Source organism: Sus scrofa, chromosome 15 (assembly GCF_000003025.6).
Source record: "Sus scrofa isolate TJ Tabasco breed Duroc chromosome 15, Sscrofa11.1, whole genome shotgun sequence".
Lineage (NCBI taxonomy): Eukaryota > Metazoa > Chordata > Mammalia > Artiodactyla > Suidae > Sus > Sus scrofa.
In genome coordinates, this window is record NC_010457.5 from 115,509,394 (window position 1) to 115,522,189 (window position 12,796).

Here is a 12,796-nt window from a genome sequence, read left to right on the forward strand (position 1 = left end):
AACTTCCCCATCATTTGAAAAAGCTGCGTGGGCCATAGTCTTTTCAGCTTTCATATCCACCAAGCCAGAACCAAGATGTGGGTCCAGGGTACTGATAGAATATATACTTTTTCCCATTCCCTCCTAGTTAAATTCTCCTACTTCCCCATGAATGGATTTTACAAAACATTCCTAGTGGAGACAGCTGATCCTAATCCCAATATCCATCAGCTGTAAAATGACAGCTCTGAGTGACTCCTGCCTCTTCAGTTACCTAAGGCCCAGTTGAGTTCAATACACATACGCTTACCTTACTTCCTTTTGGCCTTTGGTTCTTCCTGTGCATTTAAAAATCTTGCTTTCCTGCATATGTTCCAGTGGGTCAGATGATCACGTTCATATAGTTCTTTTAGGGAGTTCTGGAACAAACAACTCAACACCAATATGGGCAGTAACTGTTTTACTGTTTTGAGAGAGATTTATTTAGGGCTAGACACAACTTCACTTTAAAAGCAGTCTCATCTAAGGCATACTTTGGAATTACAGAGCAGCAAGAAGGGCGAAACAAAAAAAGCTAACAATACTTTTTCTCAGATTGAGCACCTGTTTATTTTCTGGGATATCCCTCTACTTTTCCCCATTTTTAAATGGGATTCTGGACACTTTATCCTCTTTGTGAATTCCTTCCCTTCTGCCTGTTAGGCTAGTTTACAGAAGCATCTCCCTCAAGTTTTGCGCCAGAGAAAAGCAGCAAAATTCAATTTTAGCAGTTGTTATTCGTATTGGTATCTCTAGTGAGAAGTTAAAAAAATCACATGGGGAACTGTTAGTAGGGCTATTAATGAAACAGGTTTTGTTGAAAGTTTAATGGGTTCATCTTAGTACCTCCAAAATAGCAAGAGGTATAGTTGCTAAAACGCTAAAAATAAACTTCCTTCACCAGGTGGCTCACACCCCAGGGACAGCCCTTTGGCTTGAGCATGTTTGATAAAAAGTCTTACAAGCATATCAATATTTTAACTATTAATCATTTCTCTGACCCTACTGCAACAGAAAAATCAAGAACATATGGCAGGCTTAAAATTCTTTTTCATTTTACTTTTGTTAGTACTATAAACCAGGAGAATTTGATATTTCTCGGTGATCTCGAAAGGATCTGATCCTTCATAAACTTAACACTTGAGAGTAATTTAAGATTGCCCTTTTTTTTTTTTTTAAACCAGGCTACTTCATTTGTTTGTACTTTTCCCCCAGAAGTTAGGTTAGTGTTTTGAATTGAGATGGTCAACAAAGTAAAATTTTGTTTGCATTTGTAGCTTTTTTCATTCTATGTGGCATGAAGAAGTGAGATTATTGGGGAATGTGATAAATATCCATAAAAGTCTATGAGTACTTCTTGAAGAAAAATTCTAACAGCGATCTCAAATGTGACAATGGACTTTAACTTGGCGGGGGATAAATGATAAAGCTAAATAAAATGAGACTGCAAACATATGTGCCCGTTTACATTTCCAGTTCTGAAGATATTTGTAACAGAACAGACGTCTCATGTTAAAACAAACTATATTTGTAAAATCTGAGGAGGAGATTATGACTCACACAGCAGCAGTATAACATGAAGCAGAAATAGACAACCCATTTTTCCCAGTATGATTGAACAATCTCTATGACTTAATCCTTAATTTAATCTTGGTCTGATTCCTTAGAATTGCTAGTTTCGAATGTGGTGATTGACCATTACTTGGACTACTTGTATAATTCATCGTGTACTTTGGAGCAAGTCACAACTTTTCTTCCCTCAGGTCTTACTATTTTCCTTCTATAAAAGGGGGATAGGCTCTGACATACATACCTTTAAGATTTGTTTTAAGGGTAAAATAAAATATACATGAAAACTGCCTGAAGAGAAAAGAGATGTCTTCCTTAACAAATCAGAAAATACTTGGGTCTCTGCTCTGATGGACTAGGAAGTAATGATGGAGGTTTCTGATCTCATGTATATTCAGATCTCTGGATCAGGAAGTGTGACAGACACATATACACCATGGCAATGAAAACTTGAGCCTGATATGATTCAACAGTTCAGTGTTCTGTATTTGAGAGACATGTTTGAGTACAGAATTTTCACCAGAAAGTTTTATAGCAAATTTTTTATGTCAGAAGTTTATTTTATTGGTAAAATATTAAATAATATACAGAATTAAAAACTGCACTTACACTTCTGAGAAGAAATAAATCTTGGACAAATTATATGCTTGTTCCTGAGATACCCTAAATTTATTCCAGTAGCTGTGCACTCAGACAGTACAAACCTTTATAATATAATCCTTTTCACAAAGTATTACAAAGTTTCTGCAGCTTCTTTAGTTGTACACACACACGGACACACACTCACACATGCATATACAACACTCATACACGTATACACAATACGCACATACATGCATAGAACATGTATGTGTGTGCATTAAAAACAAAGAAAATACAAGTCCCACATTTTAGTCTGCAGTGATAAAACTGTTAGCAGAGGTCTCCAAATTGGTATTTAGCAGAGTGACTTGTCACACAGCTGCAAAGACTGTTTCAGTATTTCCATAGTAAACCTCATTTTCTGAGGTATGGTATTTGAGCCTTAAAAAAACTACATTACACTGAGCAAACCTGACATACAAGGTCTGGAATTTTAATTTTACATATATATTTATATATATATTTCTTTTTTAAACAATAGTTTTTATTCCCCCAAATTATTAGTTTGAAAAAAATGAGGTTTACTGGTTTGACCTATTTTTTTTTTTTTTTTTTTTTTTTTGCTTCTAAAACTCAAAATATCCTAGAAACTGTCAAGCAATTAGTTTTTAAAGTAGTCTAATTACCTTTGGTATTGTTAAAGAAAAAAAATCTAAAATGACCAAGACACATACTGTACAAATGCAGTAACTGCCTTTAAAAGAAATGCCAAAGAAATGTTATCTTTTAACAAAATATGTATTTACATTACAGCAGTTTTACTACAGGGACACAGGTATAAAAAAAGAAAATCAGCATACTACATATAAATATGTATGATACGAAAAATACTTCTTACTTAAGCTCATATGAAAACAGGAGTGCTCCAAATATTTCTTAAAAATTTTCTCCAATAGGTGATAGTTAAGTGTTTAAAACTGAGCTAAGTGCTTTGTTTTTAAAGTTTCCAAAAGGAGAAACATGAGATAAGAAAAAAAAAAAAAAAAAAAGGCTCTTAATTTAAAACACTGGGCAAGGGTCTAAGAAGAAAATTCAGTTCTTTAAGAATTTAAACTTTAGGACACATTTCTGAGGCAAAAGCTTACTAATGTCAATGAAAATTTAGCCTAAATAAAGATACCATGAGATTAGACCAGTGGTTTCCATGTTTTCTAATCTTTTGGCTGTGGAGTGTTTTTCTCCTTGCTTGTTGTGTCCTAACATACCATGATTTTCAAGGGTTTCTTTTTGTCTTTAACTAAAGAAGAATTTTATAAAACCCCATAGTTTTTAAGACTTCAAGGAAAGTATTGCACTTGTACAGGAAGAAAAGAAAGATATCTTTTAAACTAAATAGCAAAAGCAATCGTTTTGGGATTGCAAATAACACATGGTCTAAAAGGTTATATTAAGAGCAAATGTGGAGCCTGGAGAGCCCCCTCCAAACCTGGAATATTATTAGAGCAATGTTAAAGCATTTTCTCCCAACCGGGAGACAGTTAAGACTTTTGCTTTAGATTTTTAACATCTTTCTAAATTCATGTAAAAAATTGTTTAATCTCTCATAATACATATTTTAGGAGAAAAACCAAATCAGATCACAAAATCCAGCAAAAAAGGAAGGCAAACATACCGTATTATTCTGATTACATAATCTCTGAAGTCATATTTTAGATACCCAATATTTGAAAATGAAAGTAACACAAGGGTTATATATCCTTACTAGTTTTAACCAACTACTTTTTTTTAAATATAAAACTACACTTGAGTATAAAAATATGTCAGCAGATTATACAGCCAACCAAAGTCACACACAAAAAATTAAGACTTAAGAGACCTATGAATTGGAAATAAGAGTTGAGTTAAGCTTCAAACTAGTAGGGGGAAAGAGAAGCAGAGACATCCAGAGACAATGATGGAAGGGACATGGACAGAAAGAAGAAAAGAGGTGGAAGAGAGTAGACAAAATTTAAGAGATCTCAAAGAACTTCGTTACGCAGAAGGGGAAGTGAAGTGATTTATGTTCAAAATCCGAGAGTGCTCGACAGTCAAAATATTTTATCACAGTTTCAGAAATAGAACTACTTTTCCACAAAAGAATAAAACAACAAAAAACAAAACCCAGAGTCCTTCCCTTGTTACAGTGTATTCATTAAAAAAGAAAAAGCCATTTCCAGTAAGTTAAGGAGAATCCTGATAAGTGCATAGTTGGGGATTCAGTGACCTCCACCCGTTCAAGAAGCTTTTCTTACTGTGTGTCACTTGAGGTAATTTGAAGGGCCCGATTAACTGCAAACTGGCTTCTTTGTACCTATGTGAAGTTTTATGCTGTACTTTTTGTGGCTTAGCAGAGGGCCTCTAAATTTTATATTTTATTCACAATACAAAGGACATCTTAGAAAACTAGTCATTCACGTACCACTCTCTGTATGGGATAAAGGTTAATTCACAACAAATTTACACAGAAAATATACAAATGCAATGTTATGGGAGAAAAACCCCATAAACAGAATTAGGAACTTATTTCTAAGAGTGCATGTGAAAAATACCCACAAACTTACAGTACAGCAAGAGAAAACTAAAAGGCTAGAAATATAATGTTACATAAAAACCTTATGGAAATTCCAAAAATTTAGGTTTCTGCAATAAGTGTAAAAATATTCAAGGTGTCATTATTTGGCCTAGCAATACACTATGATAAAAAGAAACACTAGCATATCACAGCTTCTTGGTCATGTGACATTTGCTTTGTATAACAAGCAGCTCATTTTTTTAAAAAAGCTGTCATATCCTAACACATCCATTGCAAGTAATACACAACCATGGTAGGAAACCATTTGAGATTATGCTTTGGAGAATAGCAATGTGATATGACTGTTCAGTTTTGTTTTGTTCAAGGAGGATTAATTACCTGCTCTTTACATCATTCCATAAAACATTAACAGATTAGAAAACACAGGTTCTAAGACTAGCAGATACACTAGCCTATAGATGAAATTCCAAAACAATACTGTATTTTATTGACCAAATATTTCACTACTAAAGCCTTGTATGATACTAGAACTTATTCTTCCTTAAAAACAAAACAAAAACACATGCCATAATGCAATTCACAGCTACAATTTCCCTCTACCTTATATTTTACTCGCATAATTTTGTAATGGTATTCGGAAATACTGTCAAACTAAAAAGACGTTAAAATCTTGTTTCAGAGTTTCCTTTTACTTTAAGCACATGTACTGGAAATTCCTCTAACAGTTTGACCTAAGAACATGAAGAAGAATTATATAGTAATCAATTTTAAGTGATTTTTAAAAATACATAATAAAAGTGTTGTAGAGCTACAACAGCTAACCAACACTCCTCAATGCATTTTAAAAAGGCACCAATATAAATAAATTTTATAAGTATTTAATACATTAAATTCAGAGTCTTAAGACCAGTTACTGTATATTTTAATTATCTTGCAGAAACTGGAGGTTTAAAAACATTTCTAAGGTAACTTCCATATATACAAACTTCAATTTCATCCCCTACTATTTTTTTCTTTCATGTTTGGGGAATTTTCTGATTAAAAATAATCTTCATACAGATAGTACTTACTAAAATAATATATTAAAATATAATTAAAGATGACCACAAATGTAACTTATGTCTTTTTGTAAAATGAACAATTCAAAGTTAAACATAATGTAGCCAGTACTTCCTATAATCTAAGTTCTGTCTTGAAACCATGGGCAAACAATTTTTGTTTGTATTTTTGCAGCCTTTTCTGTTCTTTTTCCACCATAAGGAATCACTTAAAGATAACATTTGGAAAATAAGTAAAACATAATTTTCATCTAAATGCCTTCACTGATGAAGATTTTGTCAAGCAATTATAAAATATAAAAGCTTCATGGTTTTGTTAAGTGTACAACCGACACACAAAACCATAAATAAAAACAATACCAAGATAAGCAAAACATTCTTGTATTCCTCCATTTGCCAACAAGCGAAATTTGAAAAATTTATTTTATTTATCTTTCTGTTCAAAAGTAATCTGTGTTTCTTTCATATATCAAATCAGTTTAAGAGTTTCGTTGTTGTTGTTTTGGAATTTGATGGTAGACTCAAGGTTTAAGTTTAATTGTTGCAACTAGTCCTAAAGACACATTAGTAACTTTAATATTCTCAATACAATATGGTAAAGTAAACCTACTAAATTGCTCAGATATTAACTATAATTCTAACTCTATGCTCTTGCAACACATTTGATCACTAACTGCTGCTTTTCATGAATTTGTAAAAGAATGTGTGTATATGTATGTACTATGATGCACACATCCAACTACTTGTATGTATGGAGGAGAGACCTTCCCTACTTTGTAGCCAAATCTGAATCCTAGTTTCTCATGACCCCATTTTGTCTCTGGAAAATTCTCAATGGAATGTTTTAACAACTCAATCTCTTCCAACATGCTTATTGGTCACTTTCACTCTTAAAAACCAGATGAAAATGGCTTTTTAAAAGTCACCACTATTAGAGAGAGGCAATACACTTCTATAATTGGAGCTGAAGATAAAATTCTGGGCATTATTAGGGCAAAGTAATTGATGCATTTCTGAATTTTTGCCAAACTGGAAAATACAGAGGCTAACCCATTTTCATGTCCCTCAAATACTCTGTAATGTGAAATCTCACCTAAATAAACTGGGCATCTAACTGTTATGTAAAACTTGATTTATTTGGTGTCTGACCCTCATATTTATTTTTAGATGCTACCACCTTGCATATTTCCTTTGGTGAAGAAAAGGGATGCAAATATAGCCATCCAGAGTTTCCCAGAAAACACTGTGTCCACAAAAATTCTGTCTATCCTACACATCTGAATTAACCTTGTCCTCATTTGCCCCTTACCACACCCTGAGCCATCTTTACCTCTATCTGTTCCTTGCATCATGAGGCTAAGGAAGTACAAGTATATACTTGTAGTAAATACTCTCTTAAACTATTAAGTCCTTTCAATAAAAAGATTTTCAAAAAGGTAAAATCAGAAAAGGAGAGGGCATCAGTACTGTTTTTATGGGGATACTATACAAGTCTTCAGGGCCACCTAAATTCAGTTTCATTCCAGACCAGGTAGGTACATGATTGTTCATATACTGAAAGAAAAAAAAGTAATAAGCAGAAAAAAAAAATTCACAGATGATGCCAGCAGAAATTCACACACAGCCAAAGTTACGAACATATTGACTGCCATCCAAATGTTTCCTTAAATTGTAGTAAAACACAAAATCACTATTTACCTTCCTCCAAAAGGAAAAAAAATATGAAATTCTCAGTATTTATGAGTGGTTAGGGTAGGTAGCACAAGGGGGTCTCAAAGACATGGTTTACCTTTGGTACAATGAATGTTCACAATGTAATAATGTACCATAGTGTGCAGGAGAAAAAAATGGCAGTTGACAGTCTATTGAAAACATTTCACATCTCTGTTTTGGTGCTTTTTTTTAGATTGAAAGGAAGAGTTTGGACATTTCTCCAAAAATAATTACCACAGAGGGCTAGTAAAATAGAGTTGAGTTGTAACCATTTTTGTCTAGCTCTAGCTGGGTTAGTGCTGAGAAGCTGTATACATAAGCAGATGGTAAACTAGAAAGTGAGGGAAGAAGAGTATTGGGGCCAGATTTGCTCATCTGTCCAGAGTTCTACAGTCTTACTAATTCTCACAACATTCTCCATTAAGAAACACAGGTTCAGCATCCCACTTAATGATTTTTTTTTAAGAGCAGTTATCAGATAATGCTTAACAAATTTAGTATTCGTCAATGGTTATCAGATAATCCAATTAGGGTCAAGTCTGTCCTCCCTAAATACAAGCAGTGAGCTCTCCCTCCCAGCGTGTGTCCCCCTCAAATGATCTCAATCAGTTCATTCAGTTCCTTCCCTCTAATGCTATTGGACTGGGAAAAAAAAAAAAAAAAAAAAAAAAACCAAAAAGAAAACAAAACAAAAAAACCAAAACCAAACCAAAACCAAAAAACTAGAGCACCCAAATAAATGAAATTAAAATCTGTATATGAAATATGGCAACATATGTATGGACTATAAGAAGAAAAGTTTTGTAGTAAGGGACTGAAATTCATTTTTGACAAGAACTTATAAGTAGTTGCATGTTTTAGAGAAAGAAAAATGTGGACATGTGGTCACATTGGCTTGGAGGTTGTGTCATATTCTAGACTCCAAACTAGGTAAGAGTAAGCGGTATTTCTGTTTGTCTTACCTATAGTAGTTAATGTACCAGTTACAAAGAAGTTCCCTTTTCCTTTTACCAAAAGTGGTAAATATTATTATTGAAGAAATACTAGAATAAATAGCCCTAGTTTCATAATCTTATGGAGTTCAAGTTACCACATTCGGGTCAAATTAGCAATTGCTCAAAGGAGATTTTGAAAGAAATAGCCTATAGCAAGATTTTTCAGACTTTCCACTAGAAGAGTAAAAGATGAATGGAGTATGGACAAAACACTGGGTGGTCACAGCTTGAAAAAATCAGTGAAAGGAGAAATACCAGAAAAGGGATTTCTGATTGGGTTTTTTTCCCCCTACTGTTAGCCTAATTGTATTTTTCTGCTGACTGGTTAACACTGATTAAATGCTGATAAAGTGACAATCGTAAGCATACTTTTAGAAACAAATATGAATACTATGCTGCCATTACAACATTAAAAGAAAACTTCCCAAAACAAATTTAAGAAAAGTAGAGGTCCCTTCTGGAAACTACTGACTGCCTCTTAGCCACTCTTAGACCATATGTTATTCTGAAAACTAGATAAAAATACTATTTGTTAAAGGTGTTAAAAGTAAGGCTGCCAGGGTGTCTATAAAATGCCAGTCATCAAAACTATGGAAAAACAGTGCTTAAGTTTAGAAAAATAAGATCATAGGACCTCAGATGTATTGTAGCTGTCCTTAACTACCTGTAGTTTAAAAGTTTTGCTTTATGGTACAGTATACAACATACCGTATTATAAATTCCATAGGGGAAGTAAACATAGAACCCACAACAATAACTCATCCAAGGAGTTATCACTGAAAATAATGTGTTTGTGTTCCATGATCTCTAGAGGAAAAAAAAAAAAAAACAGTTTACATTTTGAAACAAATTCTTCTTTGAACAGTAAAATTACTTATCCCATTTTAAACTGTGAAAGTCCTACCCAGAAAATGCTAATCTTTCCTCTCTTCAATCATAATCCTGAACATCACTAGCAAATTTAGAATCCTTAGGTGAATCAACATGAATCAAGTGATTTTTTTTTTTTTTTGCAAAGAATGATATACCTTATATCTATGCATGGCAGAAATGACCTACTCTTAAATTCCCACAAAATAAACAGCCAAGTTGTCAAGAACCAATATCCCCCGTGTCTTCTCTCTTCTGTTTCTTCCTTATTGTAATTAGGCAGAGCAAATGACACTGTGTCTCACAAAATAAGAATTAATGACAGTAATAATATATTTTTTAAAATATGTCAACATCTGAGGAAGGTGGGATTGTAAGTGCAGTATTTCTTCATGTGCAGTTTGTTACTTCATAGGGGTCCCCTTTGGAATGAAAAGGCCTAGTGGAATGTGTGCTCCCCTCGAACAATGTGTGACGAAAACTCGTAACGGTCCTGGCTTCTGTAGCCACAGATGTTGCATTCCAGTGGGTCCCGGTAGCCATGGCAACCCATGTGAATGGTGTACATGACATGGTCTAGGAAAAGGACTCGGCAGTGCTCACACTTGAAGGCCCTAATCTGTTCTCCTTCTCCATTGAAGACCTTGTAGATGTCCTTCAGAGAGCCCTTAGGAGCCTTGGTAGCATCCAAAGCCTTGACATCCTCCTTCATGTAAGCTGGGCTTTGTTTCCTCTTGGGATTTAAGGCAGGGTTTCCTTGGTAGGACTGGTGGTCATCATGGCTGCTTTCTGAGTCAGTAGAATCTAGGCAGCTATTGCTGGGAGAGGCCTCTCTTTCCTGGGGTCGACTCTTTGGTCTGATGAGAGAGATAGGCCCATCCATGTTGTTTTCATGACTATCGGAGGTTTCCCTGCTAATGGGTCTTTCTATCCTATTTGGATGATAGACCTGAGAATAAGCTGAGCTTATAACTGGGGCCACCTCAGCGATTGTGCTTGGCGGGTGCTGCATCAGAGGGTGAAGGGCCTCAGCTCCAAGGTAGGTGATTGCATTGTTGATGGCTTGGTCCATCATATGAGACTGCATCAGCTCAGCCTCCTTCTCATAGGTTAAGTTCATATCAAAGTGAATGTCTGGGTAGCTGAATCGCATGAGCTTTTCCCCTGAAAGGAAGGTGGGGTGGGTGCGGGGGGAGACAAGTAAAAATGAAAAGAAAACAAAAAAATGAGTGGTTGGAATAAAATATAAAAGTACCAAGTTAACTAATCACTTCCATAATATGGTATAGCTTATTCTTTTTTTTTTTTTTTTTTGGTCTTTGCCTTTTTAGGGCCGCACTAGCGGCATATGGAGATTCCCAGGCTAGGGGTCTAATTGGAGCTACAGCTGCCAGCCTATACCACAGCCATAGCAACGCCAGATCCTTAACCCACTGAGCGAGGCCAGGAATGGAACCTGCAACCTCAAGGTTCCTAGTCAGATTTGTTTCCGCTGCGCCACAATGGGAACTCCGGTATAGCTTATTCTTTAGATCAAGTGTTTTGGGCTCTTTAACTCTGTTGAAACTCACAAATACTCTTCACCTATGAAGAGGATTAGTAATAAAAATTTCACAAGCCATTTGCACTTGGTTTAGTGCCATCATGAAAATGCATCTAGCCTGAAAGGTATCACTGAGCATGTGTTATCTTATTTTCATTCGCTATTAAAATTTCACTTGTCTAGAGCTCAGAAACTATAGGAGAAAGAAGAAATACAAAGGGAAATAAATCAGAGATATACTTGTTTTTATGTATTTTTGACATCAGGGATCAAGCCTCAAAGATCATAAAAATAAGAGTGATTGGATTATAACATTCATTATCTCACTCTCGTGTAGGGTTAATTTGGTTGATTTAGCTACTATATTAGAGAAAGATTATAGATCCAATATATGTCATTCTGGAAAACTAAAAAACATCATTATTAAAATACTGTTAAAAGTTGTACTTTCTGATAAACTGAATGAAATTTAGGGCTATATACAAATAGAATATTTCCAAAGGCACTTATAAACTTAGAAAATATTATATTTCATTGTTTTGCTTCTTGAAATGGTTAATTATTCATTTTCTCATCACCCCTTATTCAGACATGAGGGCAATGATGCTGGTCTGTATACTCATTGTTAGTTTTCCATACCTTTTCTTGATTAAAGGATATTTGTAGTTTTCTCTTTAATATTTAATCAACTAATTTAACTTTACTTCAATATTTCACTTCAACAAAATATCTAAGATTAATGATAAAAGAGTTTGGTGCATGAAACAGAAGTCATTTTAGTTTTCCTCCTTCAAATATTGCCAACTTTGGACAAAATGTTTTCTTTTTCAAATTCTGCCACTAAAACAATGTGTTGTCCTACTAATTACTTAGTTATTTTGATATGTAAGTCATACAGATAAATACTTTATATGTGGACTTCTGCCTGACATTTGTAATGCTGATCCATAGAACTGTACTCTAGAAAAATACTTTCACATGGCTAGTATTATTTCAGGTTTGAAGAAAGGTCCCTAAAATGAGATGAGGGTAATGATCAGGGTAATGAGAAAGGAAGAAAAAAATATATGAGTAATTATCTGGTAGCATCCAATTAAGACACTGCAATGTCAAGAGTTTAAAAGTTAAGCTAGACAAACCTACTCTATAGTCTCAAAGGGTTTACAGTTGAGAGGGAATGACAGTAATTTAGGGATCATTTATAATACAGTGTGATATGTGGTATAGGGTCAAATGAGAGGAGTATATAACTAGTAAAAGAAAACTTCTTGAAGAAAGTGACATCAATGATCAGAACGTGATGACAAATATTAGCCAAGTAAAGGAATGGTTGGGGTGAAGCAGCTGGTAGGAAGGCTCAGAAGCAAGAGGATATGACTTGTTGTAGGGATTACTTATGCTCTGAATATGGCTGGGAGTGGAAGTAGATGAGAAAGACGGCGTCCATAATACATGACTCATTCAGCACCTAAGGGATTTGAATTTTATCCTGAAAGCAGTAAGAATTGAAAGGGTTAAACAGGGAAGTGACTTAACTAGGTATTCATTTAGCAAAATGATTTAGGAAGTTGTTGCTATAGAGATCATGGTGGCTTCAACTGATACAGTGGCAGTGGAAATGGAGAGGTTCAGCAGAAAGCCCAGGTTTTTGGCTTGGAAAGCTTCTCAGATGCCAATGGGATAAATAAAAGATGATTAATTCAGATTGGGGAAGACTATGAGTAATAGCCATGTCTAGTAAGTACTGAGATAGTCTCAAAGTCAGGAGAGCGATCTGGACTCGAGATATAGATATGAGAGTCATCATTTGAGAGAAAGTAACTTCTGAAGCCATGGGAATAGATTATATCACCCAGGCATAGGTAAAGAAGAGAAA

The 12,796-nt window shown here is 34.6% G+C and overlaps 1 protein-coding gene across 42 annotated transcripts in view; it reads right to left on the reverse strand.

Annotated features, from left to right (window-relative positions):
• Positions 2,767 to 12,796, reverse strand: part of IKZF2 (IKAROS family zinc finger 2) — a 165,344-nt gene continuing 155,314 nt past the window's right edge. For all 42 annotated transcript variants that reach the window (XM_021076006.1, XM_021075992.1, XM_021075976.1 and 39 more), the window contains one exon: positions 2,767 to 10,541. In XM_021076006.1, coding sequence (XP_020931665.1) covers positions 9,817 to 10,541 — 725 coding nt within the window. In that variant the 3' untranslated portion in view covers positions 2,767 to 9,816. The remainder of the gene's footprint in view (positions 10,542 to 12,796) is intronic.